Source organism: Hyaena hyaena, unplaced genomic scaffold (assembly GCF_003009895.1).
Source record: "Hyaena hyaena isolate Hyena2069 unplaced genomic scaffold, ASM300989v1 scaffold_57, whole genome shotgun sequence".
NCBI classification, from domain to species: Eukaryota; Metazoa; Chordata; class Mammalia; order Carnivora; family Hyaenidae; genus Hyaena; species Hyaena hyaena.
The window spans coordinates 4011948-4038570 of record NW_024080690.1 but is presented as its reverse complement, the minus strand read 5'-3'; the positions used below and the strand labels follow the sequence as shown (position 1 = coordinate 4038570).

At 50.4% G+C, this 26623-nt stretch overlaps 1 protein-coding gene across 1 annotated transcript in view; it reads left to right on the top strand.

The window, feature by feature from the left end:
• The first annotated feature begins 419 nt into the window (after positions 1 to 419).
• The window catches only part of PAX8 (paired box 8), a 54340-nt gene continuing 28136 nt past the window's right edge, over positions 420 to 26623 (top strand). Inside the window, exons 1-3 of the mRNA XM_039231703.1 lie at positions 420 to 496; positions 678 to 733; positions 784 to 882. Of these exons, the coding sequence (XP_039087634.1) occupies positions 420 to 496; positions 678 to 733; positions 784 to 882 (232 nt within the window). The remainder of the gene's footprint in view (positions 497 to 677; positions 734 to 783; positions 883 to 26623) is intronic.

The window sequence follows — 26623 nt, the reverse complement described above, 5'->3', positions numbered from 1 at the left end:
CTGCCCCGGCGGGACCGGGAGCCCCGCGCACCCCACCAGCCTGCGGGAAAGGAGCCCGCGGTCCGGGGCCTGGGGGCCTCCGAGTGCCCTTGGCTGCTCTCGGACTCCTCCTGGCCGACCCTGGGGCGGGCTGGGAGCCGCGCGCGAGGCGTCCGGCCTGCGAGCCCTGGGCTGCCCGCGGGGCGGAACCCCCTCCCCGGGGCCTTCCAAAGCGCTCGGGGTCCCCGGCCGCGGCGCCTGCTCTCCCCAGCCTCCTGGCCCAGGCCCCGGGTTGGGGGACAGAGGGAAGGTGTGTACGGAGACGGAGCCCCCGGGTCGGGGCCAGTGGGCGCGGTGGGCACGATGGGCGCGGTGGGCACGGCCGCCCCGGCGCGCAGCAAGTGTGGACGGCGGGCAGAGGCGCGGCCCGGCCCGCGGTGATGGATGGAGCCGCGCCGGCCGCGGGGAAGGCGATTTATGGGGCCAGGGCGCAGCGCTATCGATTTGGGCCGGCGAAGTGAGAGGAAATCAATATTTCAGATGAATTCTCGGCGAATATGAAGTCCCGCTCGGCAAACGGGACATTTGTTATAATAAGCAGGGTCGGATCGGGCGCGGCGCGCGGCTGAGATCTCTATTTAGCCGAAGAACGCCACGAGTGCGAGCTTCGCAGCTCAGCCTCGGGTCCCGGGGCCGAGGCTCCGCGACGACCCCGCGGGGCGCCGGATGGTTGATCGTTCTGGTGTGCTCTCGGGTGGGAGCCGGAGCCGGCGACACCCTGCGTCCCCACCCCGGCCCCTCTAGGAGAGCTGGGCCACAGCCGTCCCGGCCGCCCTCTGCGGGCGCGGGACCGCTTTCGGGGCGCCGAGCAGAGACCTCGCGGCCCTTCCCGGGAGCGGCGGGGTCAGCAAGCCAGGGAACCGAGCGGAGCTGCCTGGCACCCGTCGCCCAGCCGCGCCCGGGCGCCGCGCGCCCTCCTTGACCACTTTCTGAGGCCGGAGCCAGGCTTTAGCCCCTCAGTCATTAGCCAGACCCGGGTACAATCGCGGACGTCTCCCCTGCCTCGCGATCAGGACAGTCTCCGAGACTGAGCGCTTAGTGCCCCATCGTCTACCAGCCCTGTCCCGGCCGCTTCCGCTTGGTTCCGAGTCCATCTCCCCCGGCCCGCAGCCCGACCTTCCCGCGACCTTTCAGGCTCCGGTAGGAGTGGGTGCTCTTGGACTCGAAATTACCTTGCTACACCAGACCCCTTTTCCTCTGTCGCTGCTAGAAATAAGACGATGTCACGGTCCTTTATGTTGGCTTGATTTTGTTTTCGCTACTTATTTTCATTCTAGAAGCACTCGTTAGAATAAATGGGGGTAAAAGAAGGAAAGGAAAAAAGGACACCGTTTGTTTTCACTTTGTTTTTAATCAGCAACAGGCCCAGAAGATGAGAGGCCCATTGCCCACTAGCCTAGATACAAATTGTCCTTGGGTTTGGGGAGAGAGCCGTCCACTCCAGGTAGGGCCAGGGCAGAGGTATTTTTCCGTTTAAGGAAGGCGGGGGGGAGGGGGGGGACTTCTAAACCTTCCCCCAAACAAATAAAGAAATAAAGCTGCAAGGAAGGAAAACGAGCCTTTTCCTTTAGTTTAATTTAATGCTAATTAAACAGAAGAAAACTGCCTAAAACCATAGCTCAAACGTTTCGAGGCTATCCCGTTTTATTTTTTTCCTAAATCCTCTCCGGAAAACCTGAGCCAGAGACCTCTATCTTTCTAATCAGTTCACCTAAGGCTGTTGCTTATATTTACAAATACATTCATAAGCTGACTCCTGTTTTTATATGCCCATTTCTCTCAGGTTTTAGCTGCTTCCCTCTGCCTGCGACACTTCCTTTCTGAGTTCAGCTTTGCCTGGAAAGCTTCCCTTTAAGTTTTCTTTGGAACAGAACCCCGGGGGCGCAGGCAGCCACGGCTGCAGAGCTCTTCGCGGGAGCGAGGCCCAGCGCACCGTTTCCAAAAATCAGAGACGCCCCAGAAAAGTTTCCTGCACAGCCTTTGCTGACCTGGCGGCTGTAGCTCACCCTCGGCTCACTCTCCTCACTCTTGGCCGATCTGGCTTGATTTTTTTCTACAGCTTTATTCTGAAAGGATGTCCAGAGCACATAGGGAGTTATTGTGATGTGCTCTGGTCAGCAATGGGCTGAACCGTTTTTGTAAAATCTACTGGGAATTTTGTAGCATCAGGGAACAAAGATCCTCTAAAGCAAAACCATTTTTTAAAAATGTTTAAAGATCAATGCCACATAAATATTAAAATGAAAACAATACTGTATTGGTGAGGAAAAGAGTTTACCAAAGGCAAGCAAGTTGTGATTTAAAATTATGTGCAATTAACTTGCCGGCAACCCTCTACCCCAGCTGCTGAAAATAGGTTAGTCAAGAGATAAAATGAGACTGACGATCCAGGAGGAACATGCCTCTAACTTCCTAGATCTGAGATGCAAAGCCCTATTCCTTCCTCTAGGTTTTCGAAAGGAGGAAAGGGGACCAAATGCATTTGGGAAGGTTCTAATTTTTTCCCAGTTTCTTGCCTGGGTTGAAAACAAGATCTCCGGGTGGAAAACAGTCTCTAGGAACATAAAGAGGTATTGGGGTTCCTCAATTCATCTTTGTTTCAAGAGGGTCCATCCTCCGCCCTCCTCAATGCAAGTTAATTAGGAGATAATTTAGCTACCTTGTGAATTAGTTTTAAGATAAGTATCTTTTCAAGCTTTTGTCACTTTAATTGCTCCGCTGATTGATAAGAAGTAATTATTTCTAATTGACACTTTTTTGATGTCTATTGGAAGCATTTATTTGGGACCTTTTTGGGGTGGAAGAAAAGTTAATTAATTTTATCAGTCGATGCCCAAAAAGACTGTGCCTAATTTTGCTGAAGAGGACAAAGGAAGTGAAAGACACCACAACAAAAAAGTCAGTCTCACGAAATTTTAATGATTGCACCATTTTTATTCAAAGGATATGTCAAAACTTTCTATTTATGGCTCAAACCTTGGATTTTAACGGGGTACGTATTTAATGGGCATATTTTTTCCATGGGTAGCTTCACAATCCTTGTATATGCTGACTTCATTTTGGAGGTTACTCTGCTTTGTAATTAATTTTTGTGGAAAGTAAAATCAGTAGAACTTAAATGCTCAGAATACATAGCATCATTTTCGTAAGAGATAATTGTAAGAAAGATTTACTAATCATCATCCCTGTTTTGTAATTATTGATAGAGTTGGGTATGAAGGTGAAACTTTACTTCGGTGGCATGCCTTTTCATACTTAAGCCTCAGAGTAAACAGTTTAATCATTCACATCCTCTGGAATATGTTACTCTGAAAGGGAAAGAAAGGAAAGAATCAAGAGAGGACACTGAGAGAAGGCAATGGGGTGGGGGGGGGGAAGAGAGAGAGAGGGAGAAGGTGGCTGGAGAGAATAAAAATGAAAGAAGTTATCTCAGGAGTGAAGACAGCCAGGTGCACAGGACCTTTGCTGATGCGATATAAGAAAATGGAAATTCTACTTCAAAACATCCTTTTGAACAGGGGTCTCTACCGCATTCCCTAAGTTACCCCTAAACACCACTGGAAATTTCCCACATTTCTGTGCATAAAAAGGAAGCCAGAAAATATGCACTGTGCTGGTGCGGGGTGAGGTGGGGGGAGCTTATAAAGAGATTTGAGTGTTGTTTATTTTTATTATTAAAGCTCCTGTGGTCTTCACTCCTAGCTGTATACCCACAAGCTTTCCGTAGATAGACTTGTGACTCACTGACACAGGAAAACGTTTCCACACAAATCCAAAGTGGAGACACATACTTGCACACACTCGTGCACGGCTGAAATGAGAGAAACACAATCAGACAAGATGCACTCCTGTCAGGTTAATTTCAGCCAGGGCCTTTTTCAATCATTTATGTATAAAATCTTGTCTGCTTTTAATGATGTTTCTCCCAGATTACGTGGAGCTGCAAGAATGAGGAAACATTTTAAACGAAAAAAAGAAATTTAAGACGTACAAACAGTAGATAATATCACATACCAATCTCACTATTAGTGAAACTGAAAAAATATATAAATAATGCAAAAAAAATCAGCAAGGGAGAGTTTAGTAATGGAAAATTCCCCTGCAATTAAATGAAACAGTAATTTAGTAGAGATATGCCTGAGTGAATTAGCATTTATTAATTGGTTCTCATAAAAACAATTTGTGTGTGTGTTTCGGGGGGTGTGTGTGGATATTTAAAGTATTTATTTTTCATAGGAAAAGTTCCTCAACTATGCCTATCAAAGTGTATAGTGATCCCTTTCTATTTTGTGAAAAATCCCCATGCTGTCACTGGTGAATTTCACCTGCACACAAAGAATGTGGGGTGAGGGAGATGAGGCCCTTTAAATCAGAAGAATGAAGCTGGTCCCCTCTTCTCTTGGGACATTTCCAAGTGTGAAACCAATGAGAAACACATTGGCAGGGGCTGTTACGCTCAGAAACATCCAGACCTGGTCCTGAGCAGACTCCCAGGTGACCCATCTCCCCTGGGGCAGCACTAACCCAAGCAGGCAGAGGAGGCTGCTCTGTGGCTGTGCCCCCCGCCCTCCCCAGCCTGCTCCAGCATCCTCGGCAGCTCAGGCAGGAACTGCAGTTTGTAATCTCAGCGAGGAGCTTGCTAGGGTTGACTGGTACATGGATGTGTTTACTTTCTCTCGCCACAGTTGGTCTGTCTTCAGTTCTAAGCATTTTAAAGCTGCTCTATTTATCAGTCCAAGAGGTGCTGAGTTCTCAGTTGCGCTGAGAAAGCTTTGAGCTCTGTGGTTCGGAGTACACAGGAGCCAAAAGATAAAAGAAACGATTTCATGGAAGAAGAAGAAGAAGAAGAGATGATTTTTAAAAGAGAGGACAAGAGAATGCAGCCCTATTCCAGACTGCAGTATGCTTTTGTTTTAGTTGAAACTTAGGGAACAGCTGAGTCACTGGCCCCCATCAGCCCCCACTCCCTTCAGAGATAGAACTTGGGGGTGTAAAACACCCTGTAAAAAGGGAAGAATGGAAGAATGCACCCCACACTTGGAGCTCTTTGGGTGAGTGATTCTTTCTGGGTTTAGATGGGAACACTTCAGCCTGGGGTTCTTTTGAGAAGGGGCTAGAAGATGTTCTGCCAAGGAGGTCTGTGTAGTGACTGCTTTCTGCAGGGGTGCTAGATGTTTCTCTTTGGGGGAAGAAATAGAGAACAACAATCCAGGGGCCTCCTGGTTCCTGAAAGCTCCACCATCCCAGGCCAATCCCGGTTCATTCAGTCCATGATCAGTGTCTCAGGGATGGAATCTCTGGGTCAGGGTTGGGTAGGAGAAGGCATCCACTCTTCCTTATTTATCTGTGGTCATGACACTCTCTTAAGTGGATCTCTGAGGGTCCACTTAAGACTGTCTTAATTATTTCCTCAGGTCCAGAGTTAGGGCTGACAAGCCTACTGGGGTTTTTTGAAAGGCCCTCTAGATCTCACCCTTGGCCAGGTGGGGACACGATGAGCAAATGTCTCTGACATGGGCCATGGGCCAGAAAAATCTTTATGGGAAGCTTACTATTTTAAACCCACAATTCATGTCATTGAGCCTAGGCTTTACCTTGACTGGGGCTCTGTCCCCAGGAATGGGCCTGGCCAGAAACCAGCATCTCCTTACTAAGGCATGTCCAAGATGTAGGGGAGGGAAGCTCAGGAGTTCCCCCAGGAGTAGGTGGGTCCTGTTTCTGTGTCCATTCCTCAGGATCCGCCCCCCCCCGGCTAGTCCTGAATGCCACAGAAGGTGTCCCGTCTCACTAAGGCTCAGGACAGACAGCCCATAGCTGCTTCAGCTCTGCCAGTGCCACTCTTATATTCAAAGAAAGAGAAGTAATACGCAAAGAGCTCAGCACGCCCTGGCACTTAGTGAGCCCTCAGTAAATGAGAGCTGTATTAGTATCTTCATACTATTATTGGTATGGTAACACTGGAGAGGGCACATCCTCCTCCAGTTTAATTCCCAGGACTCTGCCAGGTAGGTATTGTTATTGACATTTTTGCAGAAGAGAAGGGACCGGATGCTAAAAGATGCTGATCTGACTCCATGCCCCCCTTTGCCCCCACACCCCCTTCCCAAAGTCCAGCTCATCCAAACTCCCTGTAGCTCATCCAAACTCATGCCTGCAGCTCCACCTGGAATTTTGGGCCTGGTCCCGTGGGGAGAAGATACAAGGGCCTATACTGATAGCAACAGTGATGGTGAGAGGCAGGGCCTTCAGTCTACCAGCTTGTTCTCCTCATCAGTGTCCCTAATTCTTCTCCAGCTCAGTTAGGGGAGATCTCTTTTCAGTGCAGTTCTCAGTCTTCCCATCTGCCCAATGGGACAAGTGACGCCTATCTGGATGTCCCTCTTGGAGGTCGCTGTGAGGAGGGAGGAAACGATCAGCCACTAGGAAAGGCAGAGAGAGGGGGCTTTCTTTAAACACATGCGCCCAGGGTTGCCATGTCTCCACCTACACCACAAAAGGGGACGGCAATACTCTGGTACCTCAATAAGTAGTAGGCCAGCAAGGAGCTTGGTCCCTTGGCCATCTCCAAACCGCACTTGGCCTCCCTCCGTGGGTCCACTTTAGAGACTAATGAGTTAGTGGGTGTGATGGGAGTTTTAGAGTTCCTGGGAAGACCCAGCGGCGGAGTCCGGGGACACCGCTGGTGCCCCGTCCACAGGCAGCCGGCACTGAGCACTGACGTGCCCCATCTCATTTCCCCAAGTTTAAGTTCATCCCCTCTGCTGCTTCCTCGGGGTCCCTTTCACCCAGGGGTTCAAAACCATATCTATCATCTGCTCCTTCAGAGCCGCCTCCGTGGTTCAACTTGTAATGTTAGCCGGTAAGCGTTTTAATTTTAATGTTTTCACTCTTCGCTGCGAGAACAGCTGCCCAGCTCCTGAGTCGGTTGCATTTCTTGGATAAAAACCCATCCATAGTTTAAGCAGAGAGATTGAGAGAGAAAAAAATCATTTCTTCCTCTCTCCCTTCTTTCAACTCTTTTCTTTCTGCTCCCGTCTTCAGCCACGATGCCCATCAGTTTTTCTCTTGCACTTGCTCTCCTAAGTGGCCTCGGAGTGACCTGAGTAGTTAGTGCTAATTAGTCCACTGGGACATATTGTCCCTGTCAGACCCGCACAGCGGAGAGGTCGGGAGCTGGTAGGGTGACGTATCTAAGAAACAGCTTAATCTGCTGTCATCATGTGAACTGCATGTTTGCACACCCAGGGCCCTCTGTGTGTGTCGCATTTTTGATCCCTCCGCTTCCCCAGGAGGACAGCAGAACTATTATTCCTAGAATAAACTCTGGGGCCAGGAAGTGTCAAGAGGGTGAGGGAGTTTGAAGTCACTGTGAAGCCAGGGCCCTGTGGCAGGCTCCCCATCTCTCCAGGCAGCAGGAGGGGCTATGCCTTGGAAGCTTTGCCTGTCCTGACCTTGCTGTTTTCTTCCTGTGTGACCTTAGGCAACTCAGTTGTCTCTCTGGGCTTGAGTTTCCTCACGTGTATAAAATACAAAGATGTTGCGGGGCTTCTAGAAAGTACTGAAGGTAAAACCAGTATCCCCACCTGGCACATAGCAACTGCTGAAGAATTTTTTTTTTTTCTTGCTTCATACAGGGGTCACCAGGGAGGAGAGTCTCCAAAAATTCTCCAGGGCAGATTGCCCAAACATTACATTGTTTTAGTATTTCCTGTGAAACTCTCTGTGAGTAACTTGAAACCCAGCCTTGAAACTTTGTTCCTGTTAAAATTTAGGACAGATCTTTCACGTACTCCAGGTGGACAAATTAAGAGGTCTACTGCCCAGGGGTGTTGGATTAAATGAAAAGACACTTGGGAAGCACTGACTCAGACCCCCGTGGCCATTATTAGCTCCGACCGCCGCTCTCTCTGGAAAACAATTTCTTATTTCATTTTACCAGAAAACCCAGTCATGGGGGAAACACTAGAATGGGCTCTCCGTGAACTTTATGTTGGAATCCAGAACATTCTAGAGTTTTCGTAGAATTTAGGGTCTTAGAGGAAAGATGAGCTGAAGGGGTGCGCAGCTATGCTGTGCGTAAGAGAGGACCCCGGGGAGATGTGTCTTTGTACTTGTTCTTAATTGACACAAAGTCATACATTTATCTTTAAAAAGTTAAAATTCACTAATCTCTCTTTCTCTCTCCCTCCACCCCACCCCCAGCTTATAGTTTCCTGCTTTGTATAATAAGCATCCAACTTTGTCCTGACAGCAAACCCTGGTTGACATTTAAAATTAGCTGAGTGCCAAGGTCACTCATTCCAGCTCTGTTTGGTCTTCTCCTCTGACACTGAGATCGTTCTTGAGTGTTGTCAAAATGGAGTTTGGCGGGAATGGGGCAACCTCTTGACAAGTCCTTGGGCAACTGGCTGTGATTTCGAGGTGGAAACAAGGGGGACGTGGAATGAGGATGGGAGGGAGAATGTCAGGGCAGGAAAGGTACTGGAGTCAAGCTAGGAACCAACTGGAACCCAAGGGTCGGTGGTTTAATTCAATGTAACAAGCGCTGGTGGAGAGCCACCCGCCACGTGCAGGGCGCCGGGCCAGTGATGGCGGCATCTGCTGCCCCGGTTGTGAAGGTAAAAATGACAGGGGTGATTCTCACTCCATTGGGCAGCTGGAGTCTTGTGATTCCCTGTCGAGGAGACAGACTCGCAGCACCAGGATGGGCAAATCATCAGACAAAACAATTCAGTGTTGGGACAATGACCAAAATTCAACAAGCCAGGTGGTAGGAACACGGGAAAGGTCATTTATCTCCAAGAGCCACCCCCAGCTCAACCACGTCGCTGCCGACAACAGATAAACCTCACCTGGTTGGTCTTCTTGAGTCTGGTTGGTCCCTGGAGCACATGTCCCAGAGAGGCAGCACGTGAGCCTGTGGCGGCTCAACCAGCTCCGTGAGGGGTCTACACTGGGACTCTGGAGTCCAGGTGACTGGCTGGCTCATGGCAAAATGTTGCCCTTCTGCTAAATCAAAATGCTTGCCAGATACTTCTGATGCGTATCCCCCACACCTTGAGAGATGTGCAGGCTTTATAGGATTTCCCTTCTAGGCCCCCCATCCCGTTGACAGTGTGACAAGGAGTAGGTCCTTCCGGTCCCCATATTCTGTGATGATAAAACAGTGCCCCACACCAGGGAGGTTTCCGTGCCCCCCAAGCTTTCCATCTCCTGCTGGCCACAGAGCTGCCCGACAGGTGCCCCTAACTGTGACAGGCCAGCCCGGACTTCGGGGCTCACCCTTTTGCAGGTGAGACCTGCTCTCGACGGCCCTGCTGGCAGTGACACCGGGGCTGTCCTTGATTGCCTTCTCACAGCTGCACTCTTGGCTGGCTGGGTCCTGTTGGCTGGAAGGTCTCCATCTCCCTGGGAGATCTGAGGCCAGGAGCGCATCGTGCCTTTGCACACACTGCTTTCTGTCCCCACCTCCCTGGAAGTCACTGTCTGTACCACGGCATGGACACAATTGTGCACAGCCTTCTATTGTTTGCAGACATTTGTGTGTGTGCGTGCGTGTGTGTGTGTGTGTTCGCCAATCTACCCCATGTGGATGGTGCCCATCTTGAGGCGAGGGAGCCTGTCTCTCTCCTCGCTTGAGGGTGGAAGGGAGCGCCTATGGATCTGGCCTTGGGGATTTTGAGTCCCCCTTCGACCACTCACACCTGCAGAAAAGTAGACTCGAGGTTCCCGCCTCGGCAGGCTCCTGGGAGGACTGGCTGACCTCAGGCCTGTGAAAGACTTAGCCAGGTGGTCCCTGCTTTCCAGCTATCCTCTGCCAGCCCAGCTCCAACGTCACCCACCCCTAAAGTCTTCCCTCCTCTCCGCCCCTCCCCCAGGGCCCCTAGCACTTTACTTTTATGGCATGTTTTACAGTCTGCTTTGGAAAGGAATCTTTCTCTCTGTGGCTCATGCCTTCAAGATCTGACCCACCTGAACACCTGTGAGTGTGTAGCCCTCACACATCACAGGAGCTTCATAGGATTTTGTTACATCAGATAATGTACCCTAGACCCCAGAGAAGGGATTCCCAGGTGAGACCCTGTGGCCACATTTTATGGACGAGGAAAGGAGACTCACGGGGCTGAGCCTTGCCCCAGACCCCAGTGGCTTAGTGGCACAACAGAGCCTCCGTGCTTCTAACCAGCGCTCTGTCTGTGACCCCAGGGCTGCCTTCCGTGTGTGCCGGGGTGGAGTGAGGACTGACTTGGGTCCAGGGAGTGCTAGCTATGGCCTGTTCTAAGTGAGCACTGACCCAGGGGACTGGGAAGAGGGGCTCCCACGCCTGCTGGCAGGGACCACTGAAGCCCAGAGACACCAACACACAGACACACAAATGCACACACCCACATGTATGCGCACATGTACACAACACACACACATACACGCAAATGTACAGTGCTGCACACGTATGCACTCACACATACCCCCAACCGGGGTTGGGACTCGGGGGAGGCACAAAGGTATCCAGAGGGCAAAATTGAAGGGAGAGCTTGCTCTCAGGTGCACGAAAGGGCAAGGCTGGCCCTGAGAGTGAGCGCCTACTTAAGGTTTCTCCCCTGGGTGCCTGGCTGTCCTTCCCTAGTCCCCTGTATATGATACACACACTCACACAGCCAGTTATACATGTGGGCGACATATGCTCACACACTTGCTCATAGGAAGCCCTTGCTCTGGGAGACCCCAAGAAATATAGTCAGGAAAATACAGTTGCCATTGCTGAGTCCCTGCTGAGTCCACACTTGCTGAGAAGCACCGATAATAGACAAGGTAGGGAAAGTGAGGTCCAGGATATCCAGGGACTCTGCTCTGTGTTGTGGGTCAACTCTGGGCATTTTAGGCATGAGGTCACAGACCTGTGACCACCACGTTCTTGCCACCTATGGTTTGAGATCTGAGCAAAGGAACTCCGGTGTCCAGCCATGCCCTCCTGCCCAGGCCCCCACTTAAGTGACAGGACATAGGTGGTTGTGGGGACCCTGCAGAGACCTTGTTTTCAAATAAGACCAAATGACAATCATTTGCATAGACTATTTGGGTCAGTGTCAGAGCTACTAGCAACCCTCTGTCTCTGGGATTCACGGTGGCTCTTCCCAGATGAGGACAGAGTTACTGAGCAAGTGGGCAAGAGCAGCAAGACTGGCTTATTCTAGAGATCTGGCCTCTTGGTCCCCTGAGGATGGCAACACTGGTGGCTGAGTTCTGTCACCGGTGGGCTCCGGCCTCTGCTCAGTCCATGAGAATATTCTGTCTAATCTTCTGCCGCTGCTCCAAACTCCCTGGCAGCTCTGTCCTCTGAGCCGCTCGGCCCTCACCCTGTAGCCCTATGAACACACGTGCCCCTGTTCACTAAAACGTGCAGGGCCACCGTGAGTGTGTGCCGCAATCTCACGGATGCACAGGCCCGCTGCAGCACCTGAGTGAACTGATTATTACAAACAATATGGCGTCATCACAAATGCTTTGTACATTTCGTCAACAAATATTTGTATAACCTTCATAAATCAGTGATTCTCAAACAATGTTTCCCTGCAGAGCAGGCAAATGTGCTCCTTGATATAATGAAACTGAGCCTCAGTGGCAGGAGAAAGCGCATTTGTGGACAAACCACTTTTGAGTTCAAGGGGTAATTTTTTTTCTACTTAATGGCCGTGACATCGTACATGCTTTAGGACCCGGGATCGAGTTAGCAGCACACTATACTTTTTGCTATGCGGAGCTCGCCGTGCACTCACGCTCTTGGTGGAAGTGCGTGTGGCCTTTCCAGGTGCCCTGTCTCCTGACAAGTGTCAGAACAGCTAGTGTTGATGTGAGGCTGGAGTTGCCGGATGTCTGCTTGGTTGGTGTAGCACCCCGATTCTGTGAAATGATAAGATGTGCATGCCTGTTTGGGTAGGCTTCTGAGCATTTCCAACACAGATGATTTGCGATGCCGCCTTCGAGGAAGGAGCCCTGTAGGAGCACCTGGATGGCTCAGTTAGTTGAGCGTCTGACTTTGGCTCAGGCCTTGATCTCATGGTTCATGAGTTTGAGCCCTGTGTCTTGTTTCCTGTCAGTGCAGAGCCCACTTAGGACCCTCTGATCCCCCCTCTCTCTGCCCCTCCCCGCCTCTCACACACTCTGTCTTTCTCAAAAATAAACAAACATGGAAAGAAAGAAAGAAAGAAAGGAAGGAAGGAAGGAAGGAAGGAAGGAAGGAAGGAAGGAAGGAAGGAAGGAAGGAAGGAGGGAAGGAAGGAAGAAGCCATGTCCCTGGGCCCCCACCTCTCACTTTCACTTTCTCAGAGAGCCCCCTGCTCTCCAGGCATGTGGTATTTGGCGCACATGTGCTGGTCATGTAGGGGACCCAGTGGTTTTGCGACAGAGTAAGGACACTTGGCCACCTAGCTTAGTCACATTGCCCCTCTGCCTCCCTCTCTGCTGCCCTGAAGCATTCCTAGGGCCATGCTGCTCTCTTGAGGTTTCCTTAGAAGATCCCATCACCCCATCACCTTCATCCCAGCCCGCTGTCCGTCACCTCAGGCTGTTACCATACAATGCCATGCACGGGGTGCTTAAACAACAGATATTTCTTTCCCACAGTTCTGGAAGCTGAGAGGCTGAGATCAGAGTTCCAGCATGGTGGAGTCTGGTGAGGCCGCTTCTCCTGGCTTGCAGACTGGGACTTCACCCTGTGTCCTCACATGGCCTTTACTTGGTGCACGTGTCTGGGGAGAGAGAGAGCTGGTGTCTCTTCTCCTAAGACTAATCATTATTATAAGCTCTAATTATAAGCACTGACCCCATCATAAGGGTCCACCCACATGACCTCATCTAACCCTATTTGTCTCCGGAAGGCCCCACCTCCAAATACCATCACACTTGGGCTTCAACATGTGAATTTGGTGGGCGGGTGGGGGGGCTCGAGGGGAGGACACAAGCATGTAGCCCATGACACCAGCCATAGAGCTCACCATTGGTCCACTACTCTCTAGAGATGCTTCTATTCCCAACCATCTACCGTCCTGAGACTGTCTCCTCTCCTCCTGGCCTACTTCTCTCCTAGTGGGTGCCCAGCCTGGCCCCTGGTCCTCGATCACCAGAGGGTTTACTCTGACTTCTAAAGAAGCATCCAGTGTCCCTCTGCTCTCTGCCTCTGACTCCCCGCATGCCTGTGCTTGCCTGGCAGTGCCCTGTGCAGGTCCCTGACTGCACACTCTCCTCCCCGCCACCCGCCCTGTGCTTAGCTACTCCGGGATCCTATGACACTCCCTCACCCTCTCACCCAATCATGCACCCCCTGTCCACATAAGCTTTGAGCTTGAACTCCATACTGTTTCAAAGGACATTTGTACTCTATCTTTCGGTTTAATGAATAAACATGCATGGAACCCTTCAGTGGGTTCTGGGCTTTGGGGAAGCAGAACTCAGGAGACCCGGCTGCTGCCTTCATGCCGCCATTCTAGAGAGAATGGAAACAAATGGGACTTCTAGCCACAAGCCAAGAGAGAAAGGGAGAGCTTCAGTCCAGATAGACACACACTGCTGAGCTAGTGGGAAAGGGAGGTATGCGGCGCTATGATCGGGGGCAGGGGTGGGAGCTGACCCGAGGCAGGGGCAGGACTCTAGCAGAGGACTCTGGGTGGAACCAGCGGGAGCAGAGATGTGGAGGCCTAGGAGTGTGGGCAGCCCACAGAGACCAGAGTCAGCTCTGGGCAAAGGGCACAACAACGGAATGTCAGCTGGGATTTATAGGGGGCTTTGGCCAGAAAGGCCAGGCTGAGGCATCGTTGACAGGAGTCCTGCTGTCAGGGTCAGGAGGCCTGGGCCAAGTGCCCTCAGTGTACATGTGCAGGAGTGTTGTACTCTCTGTGCATGAAAACCTCCATCCTCTCCTGGCTTGATTTCACACTTCCCTTGTCGTTGGTTTTCATACTCCTTTTAGCTCTCTTGCCAGCGCCGCATACCTATTTTATCCTCTTTGAGCTTGTGGTATTTTTATTAAGGGGAACAGCTTGGCAATAATCTGTGATAGCTAGATGATTCACATTATCAAAATGTTCAGATTTCTCTCCTTTCCCAGACCCGTTCCAGAGAATCTTAGCCTGGTGATTTTCCAAAATAATCTTGGAGTCCTGTTTGCACTTCCTTTTAATCCAATCATTAACAGGCATTTGTGGGCAAACCGCTGGTGTAGGATTTGAGAACATTCTATCCCACCTCCCTGATGCTGTTTCCCACTACTTCCATATGCAAACCCATGTTCCAGCCAACTAGTCTTTGTTTCCAAAACACACCGTGTGCAGTACCCCCTCTGCGCCATTGCCCATGCAATGGTAGCTGCCTAGAACATCACCCCTACTCCTACCCTTTTGACAAAGCTCTGCCCACATTCCACTTCCCTAACCCAACCCTTTCTGTTCCCCTCAGCTTTAGTGACCATCTGGTCTCCCCACCGCACTCGCCTCTGAGCTTGGCAAGAGTGAGAACTCTTCATTCTCTCTATATCCCCAGCACCTGGACATAAAATCCTATATCAAATGAGGGCTCCAAAAATGTCCATGATGGTAGGGTTTTTTTTTTTTAAGCTTATTTATATACTTAGAGAGAAAGAAAGAGTGGGGGAGGGACAGAGAGGGAGAGAGAGAATCCCAAGCAGGCTTCAAGCAGTCAGCATGGAGTCCAACACAGGGCTCGATCTCACAAACCGTGAGATCATGACCTGAGCTGAAATCAAGAGTCAGATGCTTAACCCAATGAGCCCCCCAGACCCTCTGATAATGGTAATTTTGACATAATTCTCCAATAGCTTGTTTTTGTTTTGAAGTTGACCTAACTTGTACATTTGAGCTTTGCGTATAAAGTTTTCCCAACGTGAAGCACACTTGTCCCTTTCACATGATATTGCTGTGATCACTCTTCTATTTTCCTTATAATAAGGGGTACTATGGGACTAGAGGGCAAGGAATGCAGCTATTTTGGAAACCTGATGCAGCCACCAAGGCCTGAGCTGCCCTACTGGGACACCTCCCGGGCCTGAGGCACCTTGCTGGCCCAGGTCCAGATGGGTGTGTTGAGGCTGGGCAGCAGTGACCATTGGAAGTAGCAAGTACTGGCAGGCCTGGGAAAGATTGACCTAACAGGGGTCCTTCCTCGTGGATGCTGGCCCCCAACTTGGCAGGGCGGATGGCCAGATTTGGGGCCATCTGTAAGGACCGATGTTACAAGATTCTGTAGGCTGTGAATTAAATGCCCCAAACTCCTCTGGCACATAGGAGATATATGCTAGATGCTTAATAAATATTAAGTGAAATAACCATTTTTAAAAATTTGCTTTTTACCAGTGTTTCTCAAGCCCGGTCTTCCAGCATCAGAGGCTCCTGGAGCTCTATTAACAGATGTAGGGTCCTAGAGTCTGTACCCAACACAAGTGCCCAGTGATTCCGCTGTGGATCAGCTTTTAAGAACCACAGACCCCAGTAGGCCCATCAAGGCCCAGCCAGAGGTCTTTCACATGTAGAGACAGTCGTGCTAGCCTGCTGGGAAGACAGCCCTTCTTCCCATACAGTAGCCCTGACTCTCCGAGCTTTCCCATCTGGCTGTGGGCAAGAGTGGATCAGGCTGTCATGCAGTCTCAAGTCTGCGCTTAACTGGCTGCGCACAATCCCGTTAACCTTCTAAGTCAGCGTCTTCATCTAGAAAATAGTCTCAACGTGCTAGCCCCACCTCTCTCACAGAGTTATGGAAACCCATCCCTGATAAAACCAAGGCCCAGTTGATATTTATTAAATTTAATTACCTTTAAGAATCACTTACTTGCCAACACTTTGAAAGGGCTCTACAAATGTTAGGTGAGTCCATAAACCAACCCTTAAAGTCAATCCAGAAAGTTCTTGAAAGAGGGAGAAGCCTGGATGTCCTGTTTGACTAGGGTGGGGAGAACCCAGTCTGGCTGGGTAAGAGTGATTGACACCTACGTGGAGGCTTTGCTATGCTGATGTGTTGACGTTAAAGAAGTTGCCACATGATAGAAGGATCAGGAATGGAGACCAAGATGGTGGCTCCTTAGGAACGAGAGCAATGTCAGGAGGAGCAGGAGCATGCAGAGAGGGTTAAATGTTGGAAAGTGCTCTCTGCCTGGCTGAGCCTGCCTCATGCTGCAAAGTCACTTGGAGAGATAGCCAAACATCTCAGGAGAGTAGAGTAGTCCAAGGACGTGCCCCTAAGCCTGCTGGGTCTAGTTCAGAGCCAGAATCCTGTTGATCTGTGCATTTGTTTGCTGGGGCTGCCATAACAAAGTACCACAAACTGGGGGGCCAAAATAACAGAAAGTTGTTGTCTCACAGCTCCGGAGGCCAGAAGTCTGAGATCAAGATGCTGGCAGAATTGGGGTTCCTTCTGAAGGCTGGGGTGGGGGTGGGGTCGGGGCAGGGAGGGAGTCTGTTTTCCATGCCCTTCCCCTAGCCCCCATGGGCTTGCTGGCCATCTTTGCTGTTCTTTGGCTTGTGGCAACATAACTTCAGTCTTCACATGGCATTCTCCCTGTGTCATCTCTGTGTGTCCAAATTTCCCTTTCCTTAAGGACACAGTCATATTGTATTAGAACCCACCCTAATGACCTCATGTTGATCATTTGTAAGGACCTTATTTCCAAATAAGGTCACATTCTGCAGTACTGGGGGTTAGGACTTAAACATACGAGTTTTGAGGGGACACAATTCAACACATAACAATCTGAGTGTTGCAGGTTGTTGATCTGGGTCACCCCCCACCCTGCCCTGAATGGACCCTTAGCTGCTTTAGGTCCAAGTGACACCAGATGTAGAAGCATCTGTTGGGACGGACAGAAGAGGAGGAGAACCCAATATGGGCTCCCTAGAGCTTTTCTTGTGGTGCCCACCCCAACACTCCCACAGAGGAAGGGACTCTGCTTTGCAAACCTGGAACCCACAGACAAGAACCTCGAGTCTGGGTTCACCACATAAGCAAATAAAAATGACAAATGAATAAGCTGGTAAGAGGAGCATAAATGTTTTTCAAGGTGTGTTGAGGTTCAGAACACATACTGCCCAACTTTCTTCCTCCTCTGTCTGCCAAGCTGGCCCCAGCAAAGGTGGTGCCTAGGTCTAAAATGGCCTCCTTGAAGGTGAGATCAACAGGGATTTAGGTCAGAAAAGGTGAGTCTTGGCTGTGCCATGAAATGAGTCTGTGACATTAGATGGGTCGCCTCCCCTTCCTGGCCAAGAACACTCTAGAAGGACCCACAACTCTGGAACTAACTAGGATACTGCCCGTGGCCACCTCCATAGTCAGTCAGCCAGAGCATCTCTCTCTGCCATCATGCAGGTCACGTGGCAGCCCAGGGGGCCCACTGGGTGCCACTTTCCCTCATCTTCCTGCAGGTAGCCTCAGGGCCACCCACTAGTAGCTTCCTGTGTGGAAAAGTTGCCCAACATCCCGCCACAGAGCTCTCTGTGCACACCCTCCTGGGGGTGTCTGACCTCCCAGGCCTGAGGGCATTCTCGGAGTGGCAGCTGTTGGGAGGACAGTAAAAATGGTTGCTGCCTCCAGACCAGATGAGGAAACTGAGGCACAGATAGGCAACGTCCCAGAGTGGGTGGAACTGAGGTCTCGGCACCCCTGTTCCCTCCCCTGAAACGATTACCTGCAGGCTGAGTCTACCTCTGTCTGTCCCCTCCTGGTTCCTTATGCAGCCGTGAGTGTGGCTTCTAGAGTGTGTAATTCACTTCGCTACGGTGCCAGGGTCTGGGGACCCAGCTGCCGTCAGGTGTGGAAAACACAGATATGCAGTTTTGTCACAGATTTTGCTCGGTGTGTCAGGCTCAAAAAAGCGGTTCCTCTTAATTTGTTCTTACCTGCCTCTCTCCTTAGGATGGCCAGGCCCCCCTTCTTCCCCTTCCCACTGCAGCCCCGAGGACTCTGCACCCACACACACACCCACACCCCCCCTCACACACACACACCCACACCCACACACACACACCCCTTCCAACTGCCTCAAGTTCAGACCAAAGCTCACCCTTTCCAGCCACCTCCTTGCTGAGCTTGTCAGCCACCTCTTACCTTAATAAAGATCTCAGAGGCATAGAATCCCAGTTAGAGAGAATCTCCGAGGTCATTTAGTTCAACCCTCCAGGTGAGGCAAGATTCCCTGCTTCTCCTCTTCACGTGATCTCACTTCTATTCAAGATGTCCTTCATACCTCTGGCCTCTCAGTCACTGCAGTTACCCCACCTGCCAGCCGCTGCTTCCTTCCCTCTCTCCTTCTGCCTCTCCCTCTCCCCGTCACATCCTCCCTTCCCCGCCAGGGGTCCTTCTAGCTACCTCTCTTCTTCCTCCCCTTCCCACCTCTGGGTGATTTTTAAGTCAATGTCTACAACACCCACATTTATAACATTATAACTTTGAGCTATAGAACCTGGCAAAACGGTACATAACATATGTCATCAGGATACGAATTATTGATGATTCATCCTCATCTCCACCACACACACACACACACACATACACACACATGCACGCACATGTGCACACCCCCCACCAAAGGTATTCCACAGGCTTGTCAAAAGAATTGAAGGAGATGGTGTATGTGAACGGATTTTAAAATTTTAAGGGTCTATAATGTGTCAGGGATTATTAACTTGCAAGTTTCTCAAGGGCAAGAACTGTGTCTTCTATGCAGAAACCGTCTGCCCCCACACACCCAGCCTGGAATATTATTAGACGTAGACGGCATACTCGTTGAATTAAAATCTAATGAACTGAAACTTGCTTTAATATAGACCCATATTTTAAAAAACAGCATTAACATCCACAGGCCTCTGACCCCAGGGAGGGTGGTGGAAAGGTGTGGCACAGTGATTTCTGTGGCTGCTGGGCTTCTAAGGACGTGTCCAGGGTATGCTGGCACTGTCGCTTCACAGGTCTCCCTCCCCCCGAGATGCAGAGGCCCGGACCCTTTCTCCTGCAGCCCCTGGTGCATCATGTCCGGAGTCTGGAAGCATCTAAGCTCAGTGGGAAGGAGCCGAGAGGAATGACCTCTAGTCAACCTCCAGCCAGCACTAGGAAGGTCCACTGCAGCCTCTGACCAGAAGTTCATGTTCAAGCAGTTAATTAATGCTTTCAATAAACATGCATTGACCATCTACTGAGTGGATATAAACTCTGGGCAATCACCAAAGGAACTTTTTAAAATACAGGTTTAGGGACACCATGGCAAGAAAGTCTGGTTGAACTGACTGGAGGTAGAGAGTTTCCAGTGATTCCAGCAGGCAGCCAGGGGGAGCATGGCTGTCCCTCTGCAAGGCAAGCTTGTATGACCAGATAGGACACTGTACCTGCCCTCAAGTTGCCAGGCATCTAGGGGGCAGACAGAGCATCAATCCTGAGAGAGGCCTAAATAAGATTCAGAAAGAGGGCCATGGACAGGGGCAATCAGGGATGGGGGTAGGTAGGGAATAGTGGAGGTCTCTGACAGCTGGTCCAGGAAGGCTTCTGTCTGGGGAACGTGAATGCAACATGAATCCACCCCAAAGCCACATCCTCAGAGAGGAGTTTTCACCTCTTCAGGGAGAAGAGGGAGTGTGCCTCTAGTTGCAGAACCAAGGAAGAAGGAGAAATGGTACCCAACCTTACTCACAGAGAGAACGTGGCTCATCTACTGTTCAGCCTACTGATGTATAGATCTGAGAAAGCTTACAGAGGCCTCCAGAAATCTCTGAGACAGCCCCAGTGAGGAACCTAGCCAGGGAGCCCTCGGTTTGGCGACCCTTCAGAACTCAGAAGAGCCCATGTTTCTCCCACTTACCTCCAGCTCCCTGGCCCCTGAGTTCCAGGCATCCAGACTGGACTCAGGACAGGGCAGGGCCTCACATCAAGTGGGACTTCTCTTAGGAAGCGTAAGGGTCTACTGACATTTACAGCATCTCCATCCTTGGAAACCCATGCACTGGGGCCCTTCCTGGGAGGGAGGTGACAGGGTTAATCTAAGGGCTGGGGGAGGCGGAGAAAGGCCTTGAAACACACGGTGAAGCCAACCAGATTAATAGAGGAAGAGAGAGGGGGGTAGACCATTAGGAAGACAAAGAGAAAATCATGCTGGAGCAATAGAAAGGGAAATCTAATATCAACTAGGGAAAAATAAATGGAGATTAGGGCAAACAAATTAGCTTTAATGGGTTCAATGCTAATACAAGAATAACAGCCGAGCTGCGAATGCCTTTGAGGGGAAGATGGGATAAAGAACCTGAGCAGTCATGCAGGCAATAAAGATGATGCAGGGAGGGGGTCGGCCAAAGGAGCGCAGAGGCAGAAAGAAGGGAACACTTGAGGTGAATGGGTAGGGGGGAGGCAGCGGGAGGCCTCTGTCATCTTTGACGGGACCTAGAGACTGGGGCAGAGAAAGGGCTGGGAGGAAATGAGAATGGGAGGCACAGGGGCAGCCAGCAAGGGCTGGAAATAAAGGAAAGGGAGTCAATCAAAAGAGAGGGCAGAAGGATCAAACCCAAAGCAGGAAAGACTGGGCAGAAAGGCAGTGGCGATGCATGGAACAGAGTGCAGGATTAACATGGAAGAGTACAGGGAAATAGAACCGAATAAAGTTAGGGGCGCCTGGGTAGCTCCGGCGGTTACACGTCCAACTCTTGGTTTCGGCTCAGGTCACGATCTCACGGTTTCGTGGGTTTGAGCCCCACATAGGGCTCTGTACTCGCAGCGTGGAACCTACTTGGGATTCTCCCTCTCTCCCTCTCCCTCCTCTCTCTCTTCCTCTCCCTCACTCATGCTGTCTCTGTCTATCTCGAAATAAAAAAACTTTAAACATTTTTTTAAAAAAAGAACCAAATTTAGGATTAAAGAAAATCACAAAAAAGGAAAGATTAGGGCCTCAACAAAATGTAAAGCTGGGGAGGGTCCCGAAGTGGGCTTTAGAATGTACCCCTGTTTGGTAGGTGTCATGAAGGCACTATGGCTCTTAGAGAAGGGACAGATCTGTTCCGGAACCACCCCGTGCTGCCAGAGGTGGTGCCAGGGGTGGGCGGGCCGAGTGGCGCCTGGGAGCCCTATGCCTGAGTCTCAGTTCTGCCCCTTTGTAATGATGCAGCCTTGGGCAAGTTCCACAGGGCCTCTGCTCCTCATCTCCTCATCTGTAGAATGGGGACAGTGTGCTACCTACCTCAAAGGGCTGTCATGAGAACTCATGAAAAGATGCCCGTAGAGTGTCCAGCCTGGCTCTAAAGTAGGTACTTCCTGCCAGACCGGCTCTCAGTGTTATTCCTAAGCATCGAGTAACGGGAGAAGGAGGTAGAATCCTGAAAATAGCCCTTGCTTCCTTCCTCCTTTCCCTCTTTCCTCTTCTTTAAGTCCAACATTGACAAGATATCTGCCAAATTTGGTTCTTTCCCAGCTAGAGACTAATCCGGAAGAAACTTCTTTCCCCACCCTTTGTCTCCCTCCTCTGCTCCTCCCAGCCTTCTCTCCCTGTTGAGAATGAAAGAATAGTGCTAAGCCCTCTGGGCTGATCTAAGGCAGAACTTCTAAGGGAGCCAAACTTCTGATCCTATTGTTCCCTACGGGGCCTCCGAAGAATTCGCTAGAACTTCGGGCTGAAAGAAGAAGGGAGCTGGAGCTTGTCCTCATGGCCTCCCAACCTGGACACCTCTTGGGCTTCATTCAAGTGTGTGGAGGTCCCACAAGACAGACAGAGCCCATCAGACCAGAAGAATAAATCAACACGGAAAAACCCAGGAATCTATGAATAACCATCTCAACAGGGGTTCCAGGAATGGGGAAGTCAGAGCTGGGATTATTTCCTGTCCCTTAGGGTGTTCCAGAACCTTCCAAGAGCAAGATAATGACCAGGCCAGAATAGGCCTCTTCCCTTTCCTTCCCCTAGGAGCAGTGGCTTCTCCCAGCAGTTACCACCTCAGGGTTACCTCAGTTTTTCTTTCTGCTCTGCTTACAGCCCTCCAGCAGCCAGATAAGCAAGCTCCTATATTGAAGCATCTCGGCGGAAATACCTAGGGACAGGTCTCTGTGTTCTGACTGGTCACTCACTGCTGATTCTACTTAATGTGAGAAAGGTCTGAGGAAACCCGATTTCAGGACTGGCTCGGTCGTGCCCTTGGCCTTGAACACAAAGCACAGTGCTGAGCTTCTTGGCACTGAGACCTGGGACACCACTTTCTTTTTTAACTGGATCCTGTTAGACATAAAAGGGTGGCACTGCCCAGCAGCCCTGAGTCACAAACTTCTCCTCAAGTGCGCCTCTGACTCTGGGACGTCCGGGTCCCAGGAGGGGTAGCTGTTGACACTACACAGCAGTCATCCCTAGCCCGAGCTGTCTCTTGTGGCTCCTTCCTTCGATGCACACTAAAGATCCCCCCCCCCCCGCCCCTGCCGCCCAGAGCCGTAAACCCCATGAGGGCCAAACTGTGTAGGTCACCTCGAATCTTTCTCCATGGGTCCTCTGAGGGAGGGTTAGAAGGAAAAGCCTTTTCCCTGGGGAATCTGCAGGCCCGCCTTGGTGACAGTCTCCTTGTGGGAGTGAAATGACACAGTAGCTGTCATCTCACAGGGAGCCCCGGCAGAACCAAACCGGCCATGCACGAGCCACGACAAGTGCTCATGCTGACGTCAACGGCTTGATGTAAAGGAAGGCCTCTGCGCTCACCCCGTGGCTCCTGCAGGAAGGCACACTTCTTTTTTCCTGGACTGTGATATCTGGACCCCTTTTAAAATAGCTCATGTCTAAGAGAATATGACTCTGGACGACAGAATTCTGCTTAGGGCAGAGAATGTGTGGGCTTCACTTTGCTTGTTTGGGGCCTGTTTACTTTCCTTCCTCCCTTTCTCTCTCTGTTGTTCCCTCCTGTCCTTCCTTCCGTCCCTCTCTCCCTTCCTTTTTTCCTTCCTCCCCTCCTTCCCACTCTTTCCTTTGTTCCTTCTTTCCCTCCTTTCCTTCCTTTCTTCCAGTAATTAACCAGTATTTATTGAGTGCCTACTGTGTACCAAGCATTATAGTAGATAGGGCTTCAGAGATGTAAAAAAAGCATCATCCCTCAAGGGGCAAAGTCTATGTAGCAGGACACAGCCAGTATAAATAGACACATATTCTGCCTCATGTAGTGGTAGAGACTATGCCCCTGCATGTTTATTTACTTATTTATTTATTTTAATGTTTTATTTATTTCTAGGAGACAGAGAGAGAGACAGCGTGAGCTGGGGAGGGTCAGAGAGAGAGGGAGTCACAGACTGAAATAGGCTCCAGGCTCTGGAGCTGGCAGTCAGCACGGAGCCCAACACGGGGCTCGAACCCACGAACCGTGAGATCATGACCTAAGCGAAAGTTGGACGCTTAACCAACTAAGCCACCCAGGCACCCCATGCCCTGGCATGTTTAAAAAGAAGGACCAGAGACAGCAGGCAGGAAAGGCAGGGGACACTTCCTGCAGGAGGGAGCTTCCTGAAGCGACTCAGGTATGAATACAAATCAATCAGGAGGCGATTAGGAAAGGCCACTCCAGCCATGGAGGACAGCATAAACAAGGATGCAGGGGAGGATATGGATGCTATGAAAGAACAGCACGCAATTCTGTGCTGCTGGATCATCAGAAATAAGGCTCAGAGCGGTGGGAATAGAGGCTGGTGAGGAGAGGTAAGCCAGGGTCGGCTCATATAGACCTTGTCCTTCAGATTTAATAGCTTAGACCTCACCACACGGGAGGCAGTGCCACGCCCCAGCGGGCTTCCTCAGTGCAGCAGGGTACACGATCAGACTCGGGTTTTAGATGTGTTGCTCCCCACAAAAGGTCATGTGTGCACACTGAGTGCAAAGACCAGTGAGTTCAGGTGACTAGTGAACCCCTACCTTTGTCCCAGATGATACATCACTTAGAGAGGTTTTCTTTGGTCACCTGGAACTAATTCTATGTCTTACCCTCCACTCCCTATTGTTTAATATTGTATACTCTATTGTGTCCTTCTTAGCACTATCCCAGCAAGAATTATACATTATTTGTGTGTTTACTTTTTAAATATCTACCTGTTTCTAGACTAGCAGCACCATGAGGTCAGGCATCAACTCTATATAATCAGTTCCAGTGAACTACCTGGCATGCATAGGTGCTCAATAAATATATGTCGAATGGATAAATGAATATATGATGTGTGAACGCTGGCGATGGCTAGGAAGGTACTGGTTAGGTAAAATTTAGGAGGTAAAAAATTTAGGAGGTAGAAAAGCCTATATATGTTATAGAACAAATGAGAGAAGAGAGACTAGTAAAGAGACACAAAAGCAGGTCTGAAGATATAGGAGACCAGGAGACAGCATTGTCACAGAAATCTCTTGAAGGAGGAGAACCTAGCGCCTGCACCACCCCCCATCCATCCAGTACTGAACTTGAGCACACGCTATACTGGAGGCACACAGTGAGGTGACCACTGAATAGCAAGGAAGGAAATGAAAGAAATAGGAATAGCAAGTAGGACTACTTCTCGAGAAACCTGGTTGAAAACAGTAGTCAGAAAACATTTCGTAGTCAAAGGGAGAATACTGGGGAGAGAAGGGAGGGGTGGGGGAATGGTCATAGAAGAATGTAATTGTGTTCGTAGGTCCAGGGAAAGACCTAGTAGAAAGGGAGAGGTAAGTGACATAAAGGAAATGTGAAGAGGGCGCCTGGGGTGGCTCAGTTGGTTAAGCGTCCAACTCTTGATTTCAGCTCAGGTCATGATCGATCGCATGGTTTGCGAGTTCGAGCCTCGCATCAGGCTCTGTGCTGACAGTGCGGAGCCTGCTTGGGATTCTCTCTCTCCCCCTCTCTCTGCCCCTTCCCCAGTGTCTCTCTCTCTCAAAATAAACTAAAAAAAAAAAAAAAAGAAAAGAAAAGAAATGTAAGGATAATTTATGGAATAGAGTTCCAGAACGGGTAGAAGGGTGAGGCATCAATGCAAAAAGAATGAGACGTATAAGCAATAGTTTTACCTGTCTCTGCCCCAGTGAGTTAGCCTCGGGGAGAGAAGTGCAAGGCACAGATATCAAGGCCATGAAGCAAGATGGGGCTAAAGCCAGATGTAGAAGGCTGTCTCAGCATGCCCACCCCTTTTGTGCCAGTCCAAGTCCTAAGGTGCCCAGGGAGCCCATAACCATAGATGCCAGTGCAATCCAACGTGTAGACTTGGGGTGCAAGATGGAATGGGAGGTTGGAACGCTAGGTTTCTGTGGTCCTGGAACACTTTCTTTAAGAGTGGCTTGAAGCCCTGGTCTTTATTCCAGAAAGGCACCTGGCCAAGGGGAGCAGCTGGGAGATTGCAGTGGGAGACCACAGGCCCAGTGAGCCTGTGGTGCTGGGGAGGGACAGCATCACCAGGCTAAGTGTGTCAGAGCCAGTTAGCATCGGCAAGGCTGTTCCTCCGTGGAAGGGGAGTAGGCACGCTTGATCTAAAGGACATCCCAAGGCAGCCACTAAACCCCTCCCGCTATAGTCCTGCCAAGGCTCAAACTCCCACCTTGACACCCCTTGGAGATAAAGCAAAAATCCCCAGGGAGTTACACGGAAATTTTCCCAGAACCACACATTGAACCAATGTCACCCCAGGACCAGGCAGAGGCGCAAGGACTGAGACAGAAAGAAAGAGGAGAGTATTGGAGTTGGCCACTTAGAGCCCCCACAGTGGAGAGTCCGTGCAGTGTGACCATCACAACAGCCCCCTAAACACACACACACACACACACACACACACACCAGCCCCTCATATACAAAAAGCAATTTTCTGTCTCATGTATATACTGAAGCATTAACTAGACTTTTACGACAGGTGCCAGGTAGACAAAGACAGGGCCCCTGCCGTTGAGGAGGACCCTTAGGAATATAAATAGATAAAGAGACTGATCGGTGCAGTCAGTGACATGACAGAGACTTGTATAAAGGACTACGGGGACCCAGGAAAATTCTCCATGTGTCTGAAAGGTTTGGGATTGGTACGTGTAACAAGAGTTTTGAGCGATGAGCCTCTCTCTTTTCCTCCTACCATTCCTGTTCCCTAGAGCTCTATAATGGGTAAAGAAATTACCAGAGAAAATCCTAATGCCTTCATGAATGGCACTGTCCTGAGTATATACATTTCTGGACAGCAGGCTTCATCTGGGTTTTGCAGGGATCAAAAGCTTGGGGCGCCTGGGTGGCTTAGTCGGTTAAGCGTCCGACTTTCGCTTAGGTCATGATCTCGTGGTTCGTGCCCCACATCGGGCTTTGTGCTGACTGCCAGCTCAGAGCCTGGAGCCTATTTCAGAGTCTGTATCTCCCTCTCTCTCTGACCCTCCCCTGCTCATGCTGTCTCTCTCTCTCTCTCCTAGAAATAAATAAAAATATTTAAAAAAAAAAAGCCCTCACTATAGAATAGTCCTCTGTGGCCCCGGGGAAGTCAGCATGCCCTTGTCTGGGGGCCTCCGCGCTCAGAACCTGCTTGTGTCTGGCCAAACAGTCTTGTCTTCCTCTTCCGTACCCGCCCCTGTTGCTCCAGACCATGCAAAGGGCCTTTGCTTAGG